Raw genomic sequence first — 22702 nt, 5'->3', positions numbered from 1 at the left:
GCGCACGCGCCTTGGAGGCAGAGGCCGGGCGCGTAGGGCGGAACGCGACTCCTCCCCCGCCCCACGTCCCGCCCCGTTTCCGGCGGAAGCGGCCTCAACAAGATAAACTTTATTGTTCCCGTCGGGACGGCGAGGATGTCGGTGAATTACGCGGCGGGACTGTCGCCGTACGCCGACAAGGGCAAGTGTGGCCTCCCCGAGGTGAGCTCGGCCCGGCGTCCCGAAGGCCGCCCGCAGCGCCGCGGGCTGGGCGGGGTCGGGCAGCAGCGGGGCATTGTGGGAATATCGGGAGGCACGGAGGCTAGACAATGGGAGGGACTTCCCGGAGAGGAGGGGGCGGGAAGTGACGCCCCCTGCGCTCCCGGGGACCCGGACGCCCCCAGCCCCCAGTCGGCCTGGCCGGACCGAGGGAGGCCCCCGCGTCGCGGGAAGTCCCGAAGTTCTGATGAGGGAAGCGCGCGAACGCAGTTGCAGGCGGAAGGCTCGGCAGGGGCGAAGGCGGGGAGGTGAGAAGAAACACTCTTGGGGCACAAGTTAGGCGAGAGGTTTCCAGAGCCGGGACCGCAGGGCCCGCACGTGCCAGGCTGGGGAGCTGACACTTTATCCTGAGGGTGATGGAGAGGGGTTTCAGGTTGGATGGACGTAGATAGTTTCAGCAAAACCCCTTCTGCTGCTCTAGGACTTGGGGTGAGTCACTTCCCTTCTGGGTCCCCTAGCCCCTCTGTAACCTGGGGGGAAGATCGCCCCATCCCCTAAAGCCCGGTCCGCGTGCTCTGAGGCGTTTAATAAGAGCCCTCAGAATCCCTCCCGAAGCCCCTCCCTTCTCCTCCTGCCTGGCCCTTGATTAGTCGCTTGATTCCACAAGCAATTATTGAGCACCTACTATGCACCAGGCACATTCTCATCCCTCCTTCTGGCAGGGAGACAGACAAGGAGAAAGTAAATAGAAGTCCGATGGCGGTCAGCTTCAGGGAGAAAAGCAAAGAGGGCAGTGGCGAGGAGACCTGGGGCTGCATTGAAACCAGGACCCAGGAGGCATCACTGAGATCACTTTTCTTTTTTCAATTTTTTTTTAAAGATTTTTTAAAAATTTATTTGACACAGAGAGAGAGAGATCACAAGTAGGCAGAGAGGCAGGAGGAGAGAGAGGGGGAAGCAGGCTCCCCGCTGAGCAGAGAGCCTCTCCTGGGGCTGGATCCCAGAACCCTGAGATCATGACCTGAGCTGAAGGCAGAAGCTTAACCCACTGAGCCACCCAGGCACCCCTCAATTTTTTTTAAATTGTGGCAAAATCCACAACATAAAATGTCCCACCTTAACCATTTCAAGTATACAGTTCAGAGGCTTAGAAAACATCCACACCATGGGGCGCCTGGGTGGCTCAGCGGGTTAAGCTTCTGCCTTCAGCTCAGGTCATGATCCCAGGGTCCTGGAATCGAGCCCCGCATCGGGCTCTCTGCTCAGCGGGGAGCCTGCTTCTTCCTCTGTCTCTGCTTGCCTCTCTGCCTACTTGTGATCTCTCTCTGTCAGATAAATAAATAAAATCTTTTAAAAAAGAAAACACCCACACCATCCTGCAACCACGCCACTACCCTCCATCTCTAAAGCTTTCCATCTCCCCACACGGAGACTGTTCCTGTGAAGCACGGACTCCCCACCCCCTGCCCCAGCCCTGGCTCCCACCCTCTCCTCTCTGTCTCTGTGAACAGGACTCCTCTGGGGCCCTCCTAGGAGTGGGGTCCTGCAGGAGGGGTCTTTCCGGTCTGGCTCCTCTCACTGAGCCCAGTGTCCTCAGGGGTCCCTCCATGTCATGGCAAGTGTCAGGGTCCCTTCCTTTCTAAGGCTGGATTGTACTCCAGCGTGTGGACGGGCCGCGCTGTGCTTATCCTTTTGCCCATTGATGGACCCTGGGGTTGATTCCACATTTTAGTGATTGTAAATGATGCTGCTGTGAACACAGGTGTGCAAATGAGATGATTTTTGAGCCAAGAGCTAAAGGAGGTGAGAGAGGAGTCATGTGGGTAGTGCTGTACCCTCTGCCTAGAGCCTGTGCAAAGGTCCTGAGGCAGGATCAGGCCTGGTGTGTTGGAGGAATAGCGAGGAGGCATGTGTGACTGGAGGAGAGTGGGTGAAGGGCAGAGAGGGGGAGGAGGGGAGGGTAGATAGTGCAGGACCTCCGGGGGGGCCACTGGGAGGGCTTAGGCTTTTTTTTTTTTTTTAATATTTTTATTTATTTATTTGACAGACAGATCACAAGCAGGCAGAGAGGCAGGCAGAGAGAGAGGAGGAAGCAGGCTCCCCACTGAGCAGAGAGCACGATTTGGGGCTCGATCCCAGGACCCTGGGATCATGACCCGAGCCGAAGGCAGAGGCTTTAACCCACTGAGCCACACAGGCGCCCCAGGGCTTAGGCTTTTAAGGAGGGCTTAGGTGTAAAGATTTTATTTATTTATTTGACAGAGAGAAATCACAAGTAGACAGAGAAGCAGAGGGGGGCTTAGGTTTTTAGGCTCCCTAAGGATGCGGGAGCCCCTGTGGACAGAGGAGGGACATGAGGATAAGCTCCCTTTTCCAGTGGGTTCTCTTCCCCCTACTACCCCCCACCCCCGGGAAAGGCAGAGGAATCCCAATCTGTGGCTAGTGGCTTTGCCACTTGGGACACGTTTTGACCTCTGCCTTCTCTGTGTCCCCTGACAGATCTTCGACCCTCCTGAGGAGTTAGAGCGGAAGGTGTGGGAGCTGGCGCAGCTGGTGTGGCGGTCCTCCAATGTGGTGTTCCACACAGGTGCCGGCATCAGCACCGCCTCGGGCATCCCTGACTTCAGGTCTGTGGGCATGGAGGGAAGGTTGAGGCAGGGTCCGCTACCGCCAGCATTTTCCCTGTCAACTCACAGAGGCTTGGCCATCAGAACCAGTCCTGCCGCCTTCCCTGGGGATGTTGGGGACTGGAAAGACCCCGCCCTTGCAGACAGGTCCCTTTAAGTCATGCTCAACATTCCATTGGTCACTCACACCTCATTGGCTAGAGTGTGGTCACCTGACTGTCCCTAGCTGCAAGGGATCCTGGGGAAGGTAGTCTTTTGCCTGGTCCCACCATGCATGCCCAAGTACTGGGGTTCTATTACCTTAGACTTTGGGAAGATTGCTGTCAGGGGCAGTTGGCTCCATGCTCACTTGCAAATATTTTTCGGTCGGACCTGGTGTCAGGCAAGTGGCTTTAACCATCCCGACCTCAGGCTCTCACCTGTTGACAAGGGTGTGTACCAGTGTCTAAGCCCCTCCCTGCTTGGGGCAGCCTGTGTTGGGCAAGAGTCTTCTTGCTGAAGCACCAGGGTCTCAAACTGGCACCCCCTAGCGGCCTCTGAAGGCACCGAGTTTCCTATAGGGCAGGCCTGTTGTGTTTATACTCCCTCCCTAGGCCTCATAGGCCCTTAGCCCTGACTTGCAGCGGGAGAGCAGATTCCTGGTTCCGGGAGGAATGTCACACTTCTTTTTTTATTTTATTTTATTTTATTTTATTTTATTTTATTTTATTTATTTATTTTTTTAGATTTTATTTATTTATCAGAGAGAGAGAGGGAGAGAGAGCGAGCATAGGCAGACAGAATGGTGGGCAGAGGCAGAGGGAGAAGCAGGCTCCCTGCTGAGCAAGGAGCCCGATATGGGACTCGATCCCAGGACGCTGGGATCATGACCTGAGCCGAAGGCAGCTGCTTAACCAACTGAGCCACCCAGGCGTCCCGATTTTATTTTATTTTTTTTTTTAGATTTTATTTATTTATTTGACAGAGAGAGATCACAAGTAGGCAGAGAGGCAGGCAGAGAGAGAGGAAGGGAAGCAGGCTCCCTGCTGAGCAGAGAGCCCGATGCGGGACTCAATCCCAGCACCCCGAGATTATGACCTGAGCCGAAGGCAGCGGCTTAACCCACTGAGCCACCCAGGCGCCCAGGAATGTCACACTTCTAAGGCGTGCTTCCCTCCCACCCCTCCTCCATAACCTGCCATGGCTCCCCACTGCCACACAGGGGAGTTCCCCATACTTCGGGCTGGAAATCAAAGCCCTTCCTGACCCACCTCAGGACACCTCTCCCTCGCGGGCCCTGCTACTCTCACTGGAGCCCCCAGACCACTTCATTTCTGCCAACTCACAGGCTGTTGTCAGTCCCCAAGGCCTTTGCTTACCCCTCCCGCCCGAACTCTCTTCCCTCTGCTTGCACAGCTGAAGAGACAGCTCAGCCTCCTCCAGGAAGCCTTCCCACACTCCCCATGCACAGGCCCCAGCACCTCCACTGGGCTCCCCCAGCTTCACAGCTGCAGGGTCGGTGACCACTTAGGTCCACCCTCCATGAGATGGAGGACTCCTTGAGGGCAGGGCCTCGGTCCACTAGGACCTCCGCATCACCCAGCACAGGGCCAGGCTCAGTGTAGCAGCAGGAAATGTTGATTGGAATGAATAATTTTTTGCCGTCGAGCGCCACAGGCTCTCCCTTTCCCCTCCCTGCCCCCTTTAGCTCTCCCTTCTCCTTGGTTTTGTTGTTTTGTTTTGTTTTGTTTTAAAGATTTTATTTAAAATAAAATAAGCCTCAGGTCAGACATTTGACAGAGGTCACAGGTAGGCAGAGAGGCAGGCAGAGAAAGAAGGGGAAGCAGGCTCCCCGCTGAGCAGAGAGCCTGATGCAGGGCTCAGTCTCTCTCTGTCTCTGTCTCTAATGTCTCTTATTCCTTACCCCGTCTCCTTGAACCCTAAACTCTCCGTGTCTCCCCCCACCTGCCACCTTCAGGGGCCCCCATGGTGTCTGGACAATGGAGGAGCGGGGCCTGGCCCCCAAATTCGACACCACCTTCGAGAGTGCGCGGCCCACGCAGACCCACATGGCGCTGGTGCAGCTGGAGCGCGTGGGCCTCCTCCGCTTCCTGGTCAGCCAGAACGTGGACGGGCTGCACGTGCGCTCCGGCTTCCCCAGGTAACCCCCGGCTTCTGGCCCTGCTCCCTCGGGGCCTCAGTCTCCTGAATGCTGATGCCGGCCCCTCCCATGGGAGGCCGCCGCGGTGATTTAGGCGGCAGGGAGAAGCGCCGGGCGCCCCTTGGAGCTCTGTGAACCAGAGCTGTCATCCGCTGTCACTGCCTCCCGGGCTCATCTCGAGAATTGGGGTCCCCTTTCCTGGTCCCAGGGTCCTCTGGGGTGCTTCCAGCCCTGACCACTGTGGTCTGGACCTCTGTCGGCCTGGAGTGTGGCCCTCAGCCACCAGCACCAGGCCTGCTCCCAAATCTCCCTCGGGGGAGGCCGAGAGGAAGCTGGGCGCCGGAGGAAGTGCTCACGGTTGGAAGCTGGCAGTTGGGTCTTTCATACCTGTTTTTTTTTACTTTTATAGTGAGTGGGAACACTGTACTAGGGCCAAAAGACTGACCAGGTCTTACCGTTGGGTCCACGGATGAGAGCAGGGGCAGATGTGGACACGAGTCGCCCACCCTTTGTAGGCGAGGGTTGAAGGAAGAGGATTTTTCTCGGCCTCTAAAGGGGAATGAGACCACTGTCCCCTCCCCTTTTGAAATGGGCCTGAGTCCCTTTTGGAGGAGGAAGCACTAATCTGCCAGCACCCACTGCACACAGACAGGAGCGAAATGGATTGCACCCGCCTCTTTACCCGGTGCCCACTGCGCACCACAGGCTGTTCTAGACGCAGGTCATTGTGGGCACAGGACGGAAGGCCCTCCCGGGACTTACGCTCTCGGGACACAGAAACAGAAGACGAGATCAGTTAGCAAACTGCAAGCTAGGTCAGGCAGCGATCGCTGTCAGGGACCGAGAGGGGAAAGTGGGACAGGAGATGCAGCCTGTGACAGGCCAGGGGGGCTGTGACACTGGCCTAGGGACATGAGGGAGTGAGAGAGGTGACCGACAGAGCGAGGGGAAGAGCCTTCCAGGCCTGATCATTGCTCCCCCAAATATCCCAAAAGTTAGGCTCTGCTGTCCCATTTCACAGATGGGGCCTGAGGCAGAGAGAGGTTAAGTGACCTGTCCAAGGTCACACAGCAGGGAAGCAACAGAGCCAGGAGTTGATCCCACGTCCCTCTGCCTCTAAACCCTATGCCCCTGGGGCCACTCATCACCTTAGGTTCTTTGCAAACCGGGGATCAGAATTCCTGTCCTTCCGACCTGGTGACATTTGGAGGTTCCAGCACGAGTGTGGAAGGATTTTGTGAGCGGCGTGGGCTGTCCATGTACAGGGTGGGATCAGCCGTAGAGGTTAATGATGTCCAGGCTCGGAGAGGTTGCATGGCGGAGTCCACAGCCAGAGGCCCTGGAAGGAAGGAGTCCATTGATCCTATGGTTGAGGGCCTAGGGAAAGCTTCCTGGAGGAAGAGGGCTCAGTGCTCAGCCTTAAGCCTTAGGAACCAGTACCCCGTGCCACGGCGAAGTGTCTCCCTTCTCCTCCCACAGGGACAAGCTGGCAGAGCTCCACGGAAACATGTTTGTAGAGGAGTGTGTCAAGTGTAAGACGTGAGTGCCACGGAGGGTGGGGGCGGGGCACAGGGCATGGGCAGCCCCCGGCCGGCCCTGTGTTCATGTTCTGTCACCTCCCAGGTCGGGGCCTCGTGAGCCTCCTCTGGCCTGGCCAGAGACCCAAGCTTGGGTGGGGGCTGGGACACACGTTCCCCCTGGGGAGGTGCGCTCCTCTCCTGCGCCGCAGGGACGATGGCCAGAACAATGGCCACAAACCGGGCGGCTCAAAACAGAAACGGGTCACCTCAACCTGGAGCTAGAAGTTCGAAGTCGGCTGTGGCCGGGCCCGGCTCCTGCTGAGCCCTGCGGGGGGTGCTTCTTCCCGCCTGCTTGTGTCTGCTGGAGGTTTCTCACCGTCCTTGGCACTCCTCGGCCTGTCAACCCCTCAGTCTGCCATCTGGCTGGCTTGTAAGGACACTAGTCCTGTTAGACGAGGGCCCAGCCTCCTCCAGTGTGAGCTCATTATGTCTGCGATGATCCTGTTTCCAAATGTGGTCACTCTCTGAGGTATCAGGAGTCGGGATTCCAGCATATCTTTTGGGGGGACACAGTTCAGCCCAAGACAGAGTGTGACAGAGGTGTGTCTGCCCGCTCTGGGCAGACTGAGCCAGAGCCCTTCCCGGAGCCGGGGTGCTGACTCAGCAGCCGCCCGGCAAGGGCGGGAGGTGCCCATGGCCACAAAAAAAAAAAAGTCCCCAAATCTGTTTTGAAAAATTTCAAATCTACAGAAAACTCGTAAGAATCGTATGATGATCCGAACTCTGCCTAGACCAGGGCTCAGCAAACCTTTTCTTGAAAGGGCCAGATGGTAGAACGTTTTCAGCTTTACGGCCCAGAGTGTCTCTGTCAGGATGATGGGCTCTGCCTTCGAGGTGTGAGAGCTGTGTTAGACACCATGGGAAGGAATGTGCGTGGCCGTGCGCCAATAAAACTTTATTCACAAGGACAGGGGGCTGAAGGCCAGATTTGGTCCTCACGTCCGTAGTCTGCTGATCCCCACGTGGATTTGGCAGTCGTTCCTGTTTTGTTAGTCCTTGCTGGGCTGTTGAGGCTAATAGTCCACCACTCCAGGCCCGAGGGACGCGTGTCTCCCAGGAGCTCTTCTCTTCCTCGGCCGCAGCACGTTCGTTGTAAAGGCCACATAGAAAGCCATGTAGGTCACCCAGCCTCACCCCGGCCCAGCTGCCCAGTGCTCCTGAGCCTTCTGTTTTTGTCCCGGTCCAAGATCCAACCAGGGGTCCCACCTTGCATGTCACTGTCGCATCTCTCGAGTCTCTATCTGGAACCCTTCCCAGTCTATTTCCACGCCACTGGCATTGGGGTGCGGCTAGGCCGGCTGTGTTGTGGAAGCCCCCCACTTCCCTGGGAGAGCAGCTCAGGCCGCAGGGGAGCAGGGGGTGGGCTGACCCGGCCCCACAGGCCCCCCCTTCCTCCCCCAACACAGGCAGTACGTCCGGGACACTGTCGTGGGCAGCATGGGCCTCAAGGCTACAGGCCGGCTCTGCACTGTGGCCAAGGCGAGGGGGCTGCGGGCCTGCAGGTGAGTGACCTCCCCCGCCCCACCCGGACTCCAGGGGAGGGTGTGCGCCTCCGCGCTGATGCCCCCAACCTCCTCCGCAGGGGGGAGCTGCGAGATACCATCCTGGACTGGGAGGACGCCCTGCCTGACCGGGACCTCACTCGCGCTGACGAGGCCAGCAGGTCTGACCCTCAGGAGAGCCCGGATTGGGCGGATGGGGACACAGGGAGAAGCCCAGCCAGCCCTGGCCCCGGGGGCAGTCAGGGGAGGCTTCCTGAAAGAAGCGTTTGCTAGTGCTCTGGGCCTCACTGTCCTCCTGAGTACAGCAGCTGCTCGCGCGCGCCGCACCGTGCTCGTGTTGCGGGCAGGGAAACTGAGGCATCTGGAGGTGGGGTCCTGCCCAAAGCTGCCCGGCTGGGAAGTGGCTGTGCCAGGGTAGAACCCGAGTCCCAAGGCTCGACGGTCCTGCGCACGTCAACAGCCCTGCTTCTGCCAATGGGGGGTTGGGGGAGAGGGGGCCCAGGCAGAAGCGGAGCTGCGGTGGTGGGACTCAGGGCAGCTGGGAAGCCGGCCCAGGCTGTGGGTGGCCCTTGAGAACAGAGGCAGCCTGAAGGGAGCTGCCCCTACCCCCTGGGCTGGGCGTGTAGCAGGGGCACAGGGCCTGTGGGGAGACCATGGGGCTTGAGCCAGGAGGGGCGGGAGGGCTGTAGAGACCACCGTGCCCGGCTAGGAGGGGCTCCGTCCGACTCTGCCTGCCCGCCCCAGGAACGCAGACCTGTCCATCACGCTGGGCACCTCGCTGCAAATCCGGCCCAGCGGGAACCTGCCCCTTGCCACCAAGCGCCGAGGAGGCCAACTGGTCATTGTCAACCTTCAGCCCACGAAGCACGTGCGTTCTGAGCCCCCCCGACATGCTCCCTGCCCCAGCCTCCCTCCTCTCCCAACCTTGGCCTCAGCCTGACCTGCCTTTGCCCCCCACAGGACCGCCACGCTGACCTGCGTATCCATGGCTACGTGGACGAGGTCATGACCAGGCTCATGAAGCACCTGGGCCTGGAGATCCCTGCCTGGGACGGCCCCCACGTGCTGGAGAGGGCGCTGCCCCCCCTGCCCCGCCCTCCCGCCCCCAAGCTGGAGCCCAAGGAGGAGGCCCCCACCCAGCTCGATGGCCCAGCACCTGCCGGCCCCAAGCCGGAGCCCTCCACGGAGTCCTGCGCCCAGCACAATGGCTCTGGGCCTGCCAGCCCCAAGAGGGAACGGTTGGACAGTCCTGTGCCGCACAGGCCCCCCAAAAGGGTGAAGGCCGAGGTGGCCCCCAGCTGACTAGGGGGCCTGGGGAGGGTGGGGCTTTTTGTAGAAACCGTGGATTCATCTTTTCTTACTGGTCTCACTTTGTCACTCTTACCTGCCCATGGGGGTGGGGGGGCGACCTCAGGGTGCTGATTGCTGGGATCCAGGCCCCAGGCCAGGCTCACCCTCCACTGCCTCTCTCTCTAGCTCTGGGGGCCTCTGGGGTGGGCCTGAGGAGGAGCATTTCGCCCTGGACACGACCTTGGATCTGATACCTGAGGCACTTGCTCTTCTAGGCCCAGGCCCAGCCCCTGACTCAGGATGTGCTGGGGAGGTGTGGCCGGGCCGAGTTAACTCTCTCTGGCCCTGGGCCCTCACTCCCGATCCCCTGCCTCCCCAAAATCGCCTTCACCATCCCTCCAGGAGGTAAGGGTGGGCCGAGCCACCATTCAGGAGCCAGATTTCATGGTGGCGTGGACAGTAGGAGTTTGCCTTGCCTTGGGGGCTGGAGGGAGAAAGGTGTGTGCCCCCAGCTGCCTCCGGCTTCCAGAGAAGTCTTCAATGCAATAAACAGCAATTCTTGCATCTGAGTCTGTGTGTTTGACGTTCATGACCTTGTACCAGGTCCTAGTCCTGGAGAGTAGGGGGCGGGGGGGGGGGGGGCCGGGGCAGGACCACGTGGTCCCCTTGCCCCTGTGGAGCCGGCCTGGGCCAGCCCCAGCCTGGCTGGCATTCCTAGAGCCCTCAGTGTGTGATCATGGGCCCGCGTGCATGGTTCCTAAATATTTGCCCTCCACTGCCTGGCTGTGAGCCCCTGGAGGCTAGAGGCTGTGGCTTTGCAGGTCTGGTTCACAGCCCCTGGCACCTGCTCAGAGCAGGTGGGGAGTCACCACGCATGAGCGTCAGACACAGCCGGCTTCCAGCCAGCATCCTTCACTTCCCATGCCTCAGTCTCCCCATCTGGAAAATGAGCAGGGTGGGCTGTGGAGGCCCCCAAGAGGGCAGGTCCCTAGACCTTCCCTCGACACCCTGAAGGGCCCCCAGACAGCTCGGTCCAGGCATGACAAGCACGGGCCTCGCGACCGCTCTCCAAGGTGCTGAAGGCACTTCCAGGGCCTGGCATGTGGCCTTTCCAGCCTGGGGGTGGGGCTGCACCTCCCCTCGCATCATGGGCTGGCCCAGCCCCTCCTTCCAGGAGTTGGGGAGCCCAAGACTCTGCTTCGGCTCCCACCCAACGCCTCTTTGTGCCAGCCATGTTCTGTCAAAATACTTTATTAAGGATCTCTGCAAGCTTAGAAAAGTGAGGTGGCTTGGGGCCCGGGTCCCCACAGACTCAGCCGGTTTCTCTTCCCTGTGTGCAGGGGGCAGCGAGGAGGCCGGGAGCAGGGGAGCTGTTGGGTCATGATGTCTGTGTGTCTGTCTGTCTGGGTCTGTGGGTCACTCTGCATGTGTCTGCAGGTTCCTTTGCCTGGGTCTGTGGCTTTCTCAGGCTTTGTGACCCTGCGAGCGTCCTGTGTCTGGGCGTGTTCTGTGTGTTTCGGGGTCCCGGAGATTGTGCATTTCCATCCTGGATCTTCTGCCAGGTCTCCCCTCTCACCCCCATGCCCGTCGTGACTGTCCACAGAAGGTCCCCTAAGCCCAGGGGCCTGAGGGCACATAGAGATGGTGCTCACAGCTCCTCCCCCGCTGCCTCCAATCCCACCCGCCCAGAGCTGAGCGCTGGCTCAGGCGCAGTCCAGCCCAGCAGGGTGGCCCCTTTCAGCTTCTCCATCGAGTTGTCCGGGACCAGTGTCAAGTTGTCTTTGGCGAGTGTCAAGTTGTCCCGGGGGAGGGTCGAGTTGTCCGGGATCAGAGTCGAGTTGTCCAGACCCTTCGTCAAGTTGCCCAGAGCCGACATGCCCCGAGATTTCCAGTCCGCCATGGGCCTGCCTGGAGACCCTTCCTGGGATGTGCCATCCTTGGACCGCGGTCCTGGGGCCTCGGAGCCTGGTGTGACGTCGGGGGCCACGCGGGAGGCAGCGTCGTTGTGCAAAGTTCTGGAGAAAACTGAGCGAGGGTTGGGAGGATCATGAGGGACAGGATGGGAGACTGGCATCCCTCTCGTCCCTAACCCCAGCCTCAGAGGGTGGAAATGAGGGGGTCCGCTCCCCCACCCCCCAGAAGCCCAGTATAGGGGCTTGGGGAAACAAGGGGACTGTACCCATGGCGCACCCCAGAGGGGCTTTGAAGGCTGAGCATCTCAAACCCACCTACCTCGAACAGGTGCGTAGTCTCCGGTGTTCTCGGCTTTGTTGGCGACGAAAGGGCTAATGGAGGGCAGGACGATGAGGGCAAAGGAGAACAGCAGGACCTGGCGGAGAGGGGGGAGGTCACCCCATCCCTCCCCCCACCCCGTGAGCAAAGAAACCAAGGCCCAGACGATGGGATCGTGCTTGAACTGGGGCTCAGGCTATGGTCAGCTCCCTGCACAGTCCCCTTGGCCAAGGCCACGGACCCCCTTTATCCTCGGGACCAGGACTTACCGCTAGGCAGGTGCCGGTCTGGGCCGACTTGCTGGTGGACTGGACGACAATGGCCTGGAGTTTCTTCAGCTGCTCCAAGAGGGACCTTAGTGGGAATGTGCAGGCCTTGGCTCAGCCCCAGGCCGTTGTGATCTGACTCCCATCTGTTTCTGGGGTCTCCCAGCCTGGCTGATGTCTGAACCCCACTCATCTCTCATGGCCCCATTGGTCTTAGAGTCCCGGACTCTTCATCTTCGCTTCAGTAAATCTCCCTGAACATCCCCGCCCTGCATCCACTCACTTCTTGGCTCCCTGATCCAGGCCGCCATCATCTCTCACCAAAACTCCAGCTCCAGCCTCTACTCTGGCCCCCCTAAGGCCCCTCCTGCCCTCCTAGGGTTCATGCTCCCAGCAGTAGCCAGATGGAACTTTTCAAATGTAAGTGGGCTTCTCTCCACCCTCCCAGGGCTCCCCCCTCCCTGGGTAAAAGCCCAAGTCCTCCCCATGGTCCCCAAGGCTTGGCACGACCTGCCCTGTCCCCTTCCCTGTTTCTCTCTCCCTTGCCCACTCTGCTCCAACCACATGGGCCCACATATTGTTTCTCCAACACACCAGACCTGGTCCTGCCCCAGGACCTTTGCACATGCTGGTTCCCTCTGTGCCAAGGACACAATTCCCACATGTCTTCTCGGAACTGGTTCTTTCTCATCCATCAGGTCTCCTCTCAAAAGTCACCTTATCTGACCTCCCTGCCCAGAGCAGCCCCACTCGCTCTCCAGTGCCTTCGCCCTGCTTCGCTCTCCCCCTCAGTGACAATCACTATTTGAAAATAATCTTTCACATATTTTCACTTGTCTTAGTATGTCTCCCACTAGACCATGAGTTCTGTAAGTCAGGAGATGGTCTGTCTGTTTAATCACGTGGTTCCAGTGCCCAGAAGAATGCCTAGCACAGACAAGATACTAAATAAATGTTAAGTAGATGACTGTCCCTCTTAGAACACGTGCAGTCCTCCAGGACACTGTGTTTCTAGCCTCTGGCCATCTGTGGGCCATTTCCTCCTCCGGAAACACCCAAGTCCAGGTGCCCAACTCTATGCAGCCTGCCCCCTTCTAGGTGGAGCCCATAACCCCTGCTCTGCTTTGCCATCACAAGTTTGTCCCCCACACGGTTCTTCTCTCCTGCGAGGGACTCTGGGGGCCAGCTCCCCCTGTCCTCTGCCACAGCAGGACCAAGACTCACAGGTTCTGCTTCTCAAGATGCAAGACCTTCCTCTGCAGCTCCTGGTTCTGGGCTGTGCAAGCTGACATCCTGCAGGAACAATGTCACAGTGACATTCAGAATATGCCTGTCACCAACTGGCCCAGCTGACCTCTCCCTGAGAGGCCCCACTTCACAGGCAGGGGATCTGAGGCCAGAGATGGGACATCACTCATCCAAAGTCACCTGGCAAATCTGTAGATGGGTCAGGATTTGAACCCAGCTCTGCCTCGCTCCTATATCCCACGTCTGCATTGGTGTGGGGGTTTCCCTCCAGCCTGTGCCCCCAGGACTGGGCATGGAATGCCAAACTTGGACAGCGATGCTTCCCGAAGACCAAGGAGTAGGATGACTGGGAGTCCACGGAGGACCAAGTTACCATCCTCACCCTCCCCGTGAGCTCAAGTCACTCTACTCTCTGACCTCAGTCCCCTCACCTGTAGAATGGGGCAACGGTTACCTATTTCACAGAGTGTCTGGGAGAACATGAAACACAGTTGATGAGGGGTTTCGCGGATGGCATCTGAGGAGCATCACGATGGTGATCTGTCCGTCTAGGGACCCCAGATCCAGGCTGGAGCCCCACCCTTCCCACCAGCATCCATCTGCGAGCATAGTCTTGGCTCAGACCACTCAGATGGGGTAGTCTGGTCTTGGCATTGGATCCAGGGAAAGGAATAAGCACCACCCCCCAACCCCGCCAAAAAGCCCTCCTTCTAAATAACTCACGGGGTAGAAAAGAATCCATGATGTCGATTAAGGAAGACCCAAGGACCCAATGGTAATGTCAATGGAGGAAACCAGAAGCAAATCATGAGCAAGGGGCAGCTGACGCAGGGCGGCGAGGGACAGACCTTTCCCAGCCTTCCTCCAGCTCAACAAGCTGGAGGCACATGTGTTGAAAATTAGCAAAAGGACAACAGAACAAAATAAAGCACCAAGGAAGAACATACTCAAACCAAGGGCAACAAGACTGTCAAATCACTGAACGCTACCGCTGAAATGAATCATACACTGTATGTTAATGAACTGAATGTAGGTACATTAAAAATAATAATAAAGCTAAGAGCAGAAATGGGAGAGCTAGAACACAGAAGTACAGGTGGACGGGAGGAGGGCCAGAAAGCCATTCTCCGGCGAGAATAAGTGAATAAACAAGTTTCTGGCAAGGTGAGTCAAGAAGATGAAGGAAAAGAGAAAGCCCAAATGAACAGCACATGATTAAAATGGGTACGACCAAAAAAAAGGGGAGGGGACGCCTGGGTGGCTCAGTGGGTTAAAGCCTCTGCCTTGGGCTCAGGTCATGATCCCAGGGTCCTGGGATCGAGCCCCGCATCGGGCTCTCTGCTCGGCAGACAGCCTGCTTCCTCCTCTCTCTCTCTCTGCCTGCTTCTCTGCCTGCTTGTGATCTCTGTCAAATAAATAAATAAAAATAAAATAAAATGGGTACGACCGCCTACAGCACAGAGTTCAGCAAACTAAGAAGAGACCACTGTGAACCAGTTCATGGCGGTCCATTGTCACGGCGGTCCATTGTCACGGACCACTTCCCGGAAGTGGAGGACAGCTCAAAGCCGACTTGGGAAGACACAGAACACCCAGATGGACCCGTAACACCCCATCGAGTCAGGCCCGGGTCCAGAAGTGAGCAAGCGAGCTCGTTACGCTTCTGTTAGAGAAGAGGAGGCTGTCCCCTTCCGTCAGTTAAGAGAGAGGTGACTGGATGACACTGGGTGACAGTTTTTCCGTTGAGGAAGTTCTGCCAAGAATGGCGTCCCCTCTGTCCTTCCCATCACACACTCAAGGAAGCCGTGACAGCTGAGGACCAGGGATGTTCAGACCAGGGGAGGAAGCACCCCGTCTTCAGGCAGAGAGTCAGAACAAGATGGGTCCTACAGTCTCCTTTCTTTGCGTTACGTCTTCTGGGGGATAAAGGGACCCCGAGGCCAAGCTCCTGCCATCTCCGGGCATCTTTCCACCCTTGCAATTCACGTGAAAAATAATCTCTCCCCGAGAGCGGAAAAAACCTCTCATTTTGTCAGCCCTTCCCCCCAACTGTGACCTTAGTCACTGCTGCATCCCTCTTCCTGGCCTCTGTTCCCGCCCCCCACCCCACGTGTGGCATCCCAGGCCCCCCAGTCTTACCGAGTTTCCAGGCCGTCTATATATTCCTTTTTCTTTTTCCGGCTCTCCTGGGCTGACTGTTTGTTCCGGATTTTCCGCCGGATTTTTTTCAGCACTCGCTCCTCGTACTGCGCAGTGACAAGGGAAGGAGGGTCCGCTCTGTTGTCTGGACCCCTGCTCTCTTTCCATAGGAGCCCCCACCCCCAGACCCAGGGATCTGGGGGGAGAGTCCAGGAGACCCCTCTAAATTCATGCAGAGTCTGCAGGGGGGCTCCTGGGTCCTGATGGTTTTCCGGGATCCCAGTCCCAGTTAGGAACCTGCGCCCAGACTTTGCGCACCGGGGCGATGGCGCCACCTTCCGGCCGCGCCGGGGAACAGCGCTTTCCTGGGGCCGGCAGGTGGGTCCCGAGACCGACGGTCTTGGCAGTGGGCATGGCAAACCCAGGTGGTGAGTGAAATCGGCTTGGGGGGTCGAGGGGGGGTGGCTGCGGCGAGCTATTGCCTGTGGCGGTGTGGGGGTGGGGGCCACGGTCACGGAATTCTTGCGTGAAAACTCCCGGCCAGAGAAATTCAAACATTCCTACAATGCAGCACAGCCCAGTGGGAGCCTGTCTGCAGGAACAGCTGGCCTGCGGGTCACCCCCTTTGTGAGCTCCGGCTTGCAAGGGGCTGTATGATACAGCGTGAAAGGCCCAGGAAGGTTCCCAGCGCCCAAATCCGCCTCTGCCTGGAAGCCCGCCCTCGGTTCCCGGGTGTTCCGACCCGCCCACCCAGCTGGCCTTTAGGATGCATTTCCTAGCTCCAGCCACAGCCCCGTCCTGACATTCTCGCGCAGGAGGCGCACCGGTGACAGCCAGGCGCAGGTAGCGGCAGGAAAGGGGGCGGGGCCCGGAGCCCGGGCTCACCTTGGTGAGGGGCAGCTGGGTGGGCAGGGTGAGGCCTTCTTTGGCCAGAAGCTTCTTCTCGTCCTCTGTCAGCACCAGCTCCTGGCAGTGCTCAGCCCCGGGGCGCAGCAGGTGGGGGCCTGCCACGTGCTGCTGCTGCTGTGGGGGAAGCGGGGACAAGGCGCTGGGGTCGGGAAACCGACAGCCTCCGGGAGACGGAGGAGGGACCAGATTTGAGAAACTGTCCATCGGTCTGCGGCCGGGTCCGCGCGGGCACTGGGGCTCGAGAGCCGGCACCAGCCCCCTGAGCCGGGAACTGATCCCACAGATACCCTCACCGCAGACGCACAGACTTTTCATCTGTTTAACAAACAGTCATGTGACAACCATGTATTAGGCACCTACTAGGCGCCGGGCACTGTTCTGGGTTCTGAAAATTCACAGTAACAGCAAAGGGCTGGACCCAAGGGGGAGAGCTGACAAAGAGGGGACAGATTAAATAAGGTATGATCCAGGTGATCATGGAGGGGGGTGTGTGGAAAAGGACAGGGGCTTCCCCATATCAAGACCTAAAGCAATCACCAGGGTAAACTCTCAAGTTAAAACAAGAAAGGGGCAAAACCAGTGTAAGTGTGGGATGGTACTTATGTCAAGCTTAGAAGGAGGAGGGGGTGAGGAGGAGGAGGAGGAATCGCTTCGAAAGGAATCCTTGGAATCTTTTGAAAGGGAGGTGAGGTGACCCCCCCACCCCACCCCCCACGCCTGTTTGTGCCTTTGGAACTCGTGCTGAAGGATTGCATTTGCCTATTTTTAAAAAGTGTTTAACTAAATTTAAATTATGAAAGATAAACATCAGAAAGGAAAGAACGTTGTCATCCGAGCGGCCAAGTCTTAGAAATGTCACCCGGTGGAACGGCAGACCCCAGAATAAAGGTACAGATTGGGGCAGTCTGTCCATCCTGAGGGACAGTCCCCACTACCCATAATTCCAGGCCATTGATCACTGGTTCCTCATCTGTGAAATGGGGGCACTAATTGGGTCATCAGATCTGGTTTCGGGGTACTCAAAGCCCTCGGAAAGACAGATGGTCCTGGGTCTGTGAGCAGGAATTCAGTAGGTCAGCCAGGGATCGAGCCAGCGGCTGCTGTGTGACTTAAGGCAAATTGCTGACCCTCTCTGTGCTATTTCCTCAAGAGTAAATTAATGTAACAAGAGCCCCAATCTTTAGCATTTCTGTGAATTAAAAGTTGATACATTGAAAGCATTTAGAAGAATGTCTGGCCTATAGCGGATACTTGGTTTTAGCCTTTTTTTTTTTAAATTTTATTTATTCCTTTGACAGAGACAGATCAGAAGTAGGCAGAGAGGAAGGCAGAGAGAGGAGGAGGCGGGCTCCCTGCCGAGCAGAGAGCCCAAAGCGGGACTCGATCCCAGGACCCTGAGATCATGACCTGAGCTGAAGGCAGAGGCTTTAACCCACTGAGCCACCCAGGCGCCCCTGGTTTTAGCCTTTTTTAAAAAAAATTATTATCACTACGGGAAAGTGCCCTACCCTGTGTGTGACCCAGTTTCCCAATCTCTGAAATGGAGGTCCTGGGACCCCATGAAGCCCTCTGAGCCCCGATGCTCTGGCGGGGGGTGGGGGTGGGGACTGCTCACCAGGTCGGCGGCCCCGCTGCCGGAGAGCAGGAGATCTTTCACTGTGAGGTTGCAGCACGGAGGCTGGTCGGCCGGCTCAACCTGCTCCTCAGAGCAGAGGTCCGGGCTCCACATTTCTGACGAGGGCAGATGGGGACAAACCCAGGGAAAAGTCAGGTGGGGGCCTCTGAGTGCCCAGCTTCCACCTGCTGCCTCCAGAAAGGCTTCCAGGATTGACCACAATGTGCTAGGGATTGGGGGCACAAACCCAAGGCCTGGGCTGAAGGAGAGAACCCCAGCTGGAGCCTCCGTCTTCTCACTGAGGGAACTGGGAGCCTGACTCCCCGGGACACCGCTGAGGGACCCACTGCCAGCCCAGGAGGGAGCGGTTGTTGTCCAGGACTATAGACTAGGTCTCCAGCCAGAGCGCCTTATCTCCCCCTGGGGACAGGGACCAGGTCTAATTCACTTCAGATGCCCTTCCACCTGGCACCTATAGGCAGGCTGCTCCCCAGAACGCAGACTTCTGGGTTACACAGCTCTTGGTTCGTATCCTGGCTGGGCAGATCTGTGTGACCTTGACTGAATGACTCAACCTCTCTGAGTCTCAGTTTTGTAAGTTCCCCAGTGAATCTATTAAGCACTCCTGCCTCCTTGCAAGACTCAAGGGACAAAGGACACCCTGCTGGGGGTTAGGGAGGGTGTCTTCTGCATAAGGCTAGTTTTCCCCAGATCCAGGAGGAGCATCTGGAGGCCTAGGGTCCTGTGACCTCACACGCTTTCATTGAGCATCTCCAAGATCCAGGCATGGGAGGTTCAAAGATGAGGCTGACAAGGTGGCGTCTGGGGCGGGAGCCAGTCTGCCAGGGTTACAGCCCAGCTCGGTGGCTCTGACTCATTCCTAAACCTCACCCGGAATGCCATGTCACCACCTGGGGAATGGGCCCAGGACAGCATCTCTTTCAAAGGGTGGGTATGTGTCAGCCCAGTGCCCAGAACCAGGCAAGGGTGGTGAATGAAGACGCGGAACCTACCCAGGTCTATGGCCACAGAGGCCTCCAGCACATGGGCCACTGGCCCAGGGGGACTGGCAAGGCCGGGGGGTCCAGGATGGTAGGAGGGGCAGAGCCCCTTGGCTGACTCGGCCGCATGGCAGCTGGTGGGGGAGGTGACTGCCCCGCTGCGTGGAGGGGTGTCCGGGGGGTCAGAAGGCAAGTCTTCAGAGATGCCACTGTCACTGGCTGCAGGGGACCAGATCGGGGAGCTGGGCACCGAGTCTCCGGAACCCAGGATGGAGTTTAGGAAGTCGTCAGAGTCTGGGCCTGGCAGGACCTGCTGGGACAGAGACGGAGGGGGGAGTTAAAAGCGCTGCGCTTTGTTCTGGATCGCTCTGTGACTCCGAGCAAGCCGCAGATCCTCTCTGGGCCTCCCTTGTCCTTTCTGCAAGACAGAACGGGCTAATGCTCCTTCCTCCCGGGGTTGGTGAGCCTGAACACGATCATGCAGCCTGGGTACCCACCAAGACACAAGCCCCGAGTTTGAGCTTGAACCCAACCCCAAACTGCTGTGTGACCCTGGACAAGTAACTGTCCCTCTCTGGGCCTCAGTTTCCTCACCTCTAGGGAGAAGCTAATGTCACCTACTCCCTAGAGTAGCTGAGAGGTTGAACACAACGATGAGCTTTGTTAAAACTGAGCTCTGAGGGACGCCTGGGGGTCTCAGGTGGTTAAGCAGCTGCCTTTGGCTCAGGTCATGATCCCAGCGTCCTGGGATCGAGTCCCACATGGGGCTCCTCGCTCGGCAGGGAGCCTGCTTCTCCCTCTGCCTCTGCTTGCCATTCTGTCTGCCTGTGCTCGCTCTCTCTCCCTCTCTCTCTCTCTCTCTGATAAATAAATAAAATCTTAAAAAAAAAACCAAAAAACAAAAAAAACTGAGCTCCGAGCCCTAAATGCTTCCCCGAGGAAGTGGAGCTCCGGCTCTGAGGCCCAGTGCGTCCTCACCTGGTCCTCACCCAGCTCCACGTGTCTCAGGATGCCATCCTGCTGATCAAACAGGAGATCCAGGAGCTCCAGGCTGCCAATAGGGTCCAAGGGGCAGCTGGAGGAAGCCATCTGGGGCGAGGAGGGGACAGGCGTGAGGAACCCACGGCTCCCCCTCCTCCCACTCCCCACCGGCACGCCGCCGCCAGGTCCCCGCGGCTCCAACCGAAGCCCCCACTCGACCCCCAGGCCGGCCCACCCTGCCCCCGGCGCTCCCATCTCCAGGCGGGCTGTGCCGCTCCCACAGGCCCTCCCAGGGCCGGCGAGCGGATTTCTTTCAAAGCTCTAGACAGGGGCATGCGTGCGGGGGAACCGCCTGGTCAGCTCCTATGAAGCTGATGGAACCAGCGCCCTCTTCCCTCCCGTCCTGCCCAAGTGCCCCCTTCCTCGAGGAAAGACAAGAAGAGCTCCGGGATGGAGGCATGAGTTTGGCCATTCCGTGCTCTCTCTGGGCCTCAGTTTTCCCATCTGTCTAATGGGGGGTGGGGTGGGAGGCTCCTTCCAACTCTGGGATCTTGGGAGGGTTTCCTGGCCTCCACCCCTCCCTCCCCCAGCGCCCCCCGCCCCGACCCTCCCTCCCCCAGAGCCCCCCCACCCCCCCCACCTCCCCACCCCGCGCCTCCACAGGGCTCACCTTTCCAGGTACTAAATCCCCATTCATGAGGCCAGCCAGCCCGGCCTCCTGCTGCTTTCTGAGTGTGTTCGGAGCTGGAGCCTCACCCCACCACCAGGACCAGGACGGCAGACTCGGCTCGCTCCTCTCTGTAGCTCTGTAACCACCCCCCAAAGATGCTGGAATTGTATCGGGAGCTCCTAGCCCATCCCTGGGTGCTGATTGGGGAATCCGCGAGATGGACAGGGCGAAGGGCCAGTGACACCAGGCCAGGCTGGGGGAAGGAGGGAAGACCGTTATCTTGATGTTTTGTGCTTTTCTAGCCGGCAAGAGGCAAAGGCCAAAGTCTGGGGTGCCTCAGCTCTGCCATGACCTCTCCCCTACTTTCAGGGACTGTTTCTCCTCTGAGTCCCAGGATGTAGGTCTCCAGGAGAGTCCAGAGCCCCTGGCAGTGTCTTGTCCACCCACAGGATGGAACAAAACCAAGAAAAGGACATCCTAGGCCTTTGCTGGAGCCGCCCCTCTGCCAGAAGCTCCCTTCCCTCCGGAGCCAGCAACCTCCCAGCCATGCTCCAAGTCCTCCCCAGCCAAAGCTAAGCAGCAATCAGTTCCTTCTAGAATCTTCCATGGTTCATTTGTTCACCGGATATTGATTGAGCCGGACTCGGTCCCACCTCAGGGCCTTTGCACTCGCTGTTCTGCCTGCGGGAAGCTGCCCTCCCTCCCACCTCTGACTCGGTCACTGTCTTCATACATGGAGCCCAGCTGGCTGAGAGGCCATGTGTGACCGTCCCCCCGCCGCCCGCCAGAGGAGGCCGGCCCCATAGCCCTCTGTGACACGGCTGCTTTCAAGAACCCCTCACTGTCTGACAGTGTCTTGTTCCTCAACCTTTTTTTTTGTTTGTTTTTTGTCTTCCCTCCTCCCCACTCCCCAAACTCCTTATGGGCTAGAATGGAGTTTGCTTTCTTCTCTGCCGGGTCGTCATTATCCAGAAAGTGTCTGCGCACAGCCAAGGAGCTCAGTCAACCCTTACTCAGACACACGTCCTCTGTGACCACCCCCGTTTCAGGCCCTAGGGATAGGGATAGAGCCCTGAACCAATTATGTCATAAATACATAAATAAATCAGGAAACTGACAAATGACTAAGTTCTACCAAGACACTGTGTGTTACCACGGCGAAAGGCAACCAAAGGCTGGTCCTTGAAGAAGGTGACCTTTTTTTTTTTTTTTTTTTAAAGTAAGCTCTCTACCCAAGGTGGGACTTGAACTCACAACCCCAAGATCAAGAACTATGTGCTTTACCCACTTCAGGAGCCCGCCAGGCACTCCTTCAGATGACACTTCACGGCAGTCCTCAAGGAGGAGAAGGAGCCCTTGGGAAGATCTGGGGGGAGTGTGTTTCCAGCTGAAGAAACAGCACATGCAAAGGTCCTGGGAACAGGGAGGAGGCCCCGTGGCTGGGGCAGGAGGAGAAGGTGGCAGGAAGGGCGGGCGGGGGGTGGGGCAGTTCCTTCGGGGTGGGGTGGGGGGGCGGGGGCGGGGCGGGCCAGGAGAAGTTGTTGTTTTATATTAAATACCACAGGAAGCTGTTGGGAGCTGAGTGGGCCGAGGAGAACTGAACGGAGCCTTCTGTGTGTCAGGCACAGGGCCGGGCACCAGGCTCGCAGCTGGCAGGAAAACTCCCCCTTGCGCTCAAGAAATTCCCATCCCCGTGTGTTTTTCTCAATGGACCCATCGCCATCCATTCACAGACAGACTTAATGAGTGCCCAGGAGGTGCCCCGTCGGGTGCCATCCTTGTATTTGATGGGGACTCACATAACAGCAGCGGCGCCCCCAGGGCACCCTGGGCCACGTCTGGGAGACGTCTGTGGCTATCAGACTGGGGGAGCTCCCAGTATGGAGGGGGTCGGGCATCCCCAGCGCCCCCTGGGGCATCGCCAGCCCCGCGGAGAGGGGGCGTCACTGTCCCCCCTCAGCCTCAGCTCCCCCATCTTCCTTGCTTCCTCTGTAACCACCCTGTGTTGGACTCGTCAGGGCTTTGTTTGGCTTGGCTCGGCGTTTGTGATCCCAGACATAATATTTATTTAGACTTTGCTGTGGAGACTCTCTTCCAGGGCAGGGACGGCAGGTGTGCGGAGTAGGTGACATCTGACTTCTGACTTCGCCCTGCCGGGGCCTGCCCCCTCTTTGCTGACCCCCAGGAGCCTCAGGGCCCTTCAGCTAGAGCTCTCCCTCCTCCTCGTACCTAAACCTGCCAGAGGAAAGGGTCTGGACTCACTCCCTCACCCCTTTCTGTAGATTTGACCCCCTAGTCCCGCTC

General features: G+C 58.3%; 2 protein-coding genes across 8 annotated transcripts; one reads left to right on the top strand and one right to left on the bottom strand.

Moving 5' to 3' along the window:
* Positions 1 to 78: 78 nt before the first annotated feature.
* On the top strand, positions 79 to 9906 carry SIRT6 (sirtuin 6). 7 transcript variants are annotated; one of them, XM_059159487.1, is made up of 8 exons: positions 79 to 201; positions 2698 to 2825; positions 4783 to 4965; positions 6445 to 6504; positions 7952 to 8047; positions 8128 to 8208; positions 8792 to 8915; positions 9008 to 9906. In XM_059159487.1, the coding sequence occupies exons 1-8, from the start codon at positions 136 to 138 to the stop codon at positions 9347 to 9349; spliced, it is 1080 nt and encodes a 359-aa protein (XP_059015470.1). In that variant the 5' UTR covers positions 79 to 135; the 3' UTR covers positions 9350 to 9906. The 7 variants fall into 7 exon arrangements, with proteins under 7 accessions (XP_059015470.1, XP_059015476.1, XP_059015472.1 ...); XM_059159493.1 differs by having other exon boundaries at positions 8832 to 8915; positions 9008 to 9201; XM_059159491.1 differs by lacking the exon at positions 79 to 201 and adding an exon at positions 330 to 506.
* A 666-nt stretch (positions 9907 to 10572) lies between these two features.
* Positions 10573 to 20552, bottom strand: CREB3L3 (cAMP responsive element binding protein 3 like 3). The gene is made up of 10 exons (XM_059159486.1): positions 20399 to 20552; positions 19726 to 19836; positions 18760 to 19060; positions 17747 to 17862; positions 16108 to 16245; positions 15223 to 15329; positions 13060 to 13128; positions 11839 to 11923; positions 11570 to 11666; positions 10573 to 11362 (listed from the first exon to the last, which is right to left on the bottom strand). The coding sequence occupies exons 1-10, from the start codon at positions 20423 to 20425 to the stop codon at positions 10986 to 10988; spliced, it is 1428 nt and encodes a 475-aa protein (XP_059015469.1). The 5' UTR covers positions 20426 to 20552; the 3' UTR covers positions 10573 to 10985.
* Between the last annotated feature and the right edge of the window lie 2150 nt (positions 20553 to 22702).

This window comes from Mustela lutreola, chromosome 2 (assembly GCF_030435805.1).
Source record: "Mustela lutreola isolate mMusLut2 chromosome 2, mMusLut2.pri, whole genome shotgun sequence".
NCBI classification, from domain to species: domain Eukaryota; kingdom Metazoa; phylum Chordata; class Mammalia; order Carnivora; family Mustelidae; genus Mustela; species Mustela lutreola.
The sequence above is the reverse complement of the archived record's forward strand: the minus strand, read 5'-3'. Positions and strand labels throughout refer to the sequence as shown.

Coding starts and splice junctions, on each gene's coding strand:
- SIRT6 (XM_059159487.1), top strand. CDS start 136: ATGTCGGTGAATTACGCGGCGGGACTGTCGCCGTACGCCGACAAGGGC. Junction 202..2,697: donor GCAAGTGTGGCCTCCCCGAG/GTGAGCTCGGCC, acceptor GTCCCCTGACAG/ATCTTCGACCCTCCTGAGGA. Junction 4,966..6,444: donor GTGCGCTCCGGCTTCCCCAG/GTAACCCCCGGC, acceptor CTCCTCCCACAG/GGACAAGCTGGCAGAGCTCC.
- CREB3L3 (XM_059159486.1), bottom strand. CDS start 20,425: ATGAATGGGGATTTAGTACCTGGAAAG. Junction 16,246..17,746: donor GCAGCGGGGCCGCCGACCTG/GTGAGCAGTCCC, acceptor CTTCCCCCACAG/CAGCAGCAGCACGTGGCAGG. Junction 11,924..13,059: donor CATCTTGAGAAGCAGAACCT/GTGAGTCTTGGT, acceptor ATTCCCACTAAG/GTCCCTCTTGGAGCAGCTGA.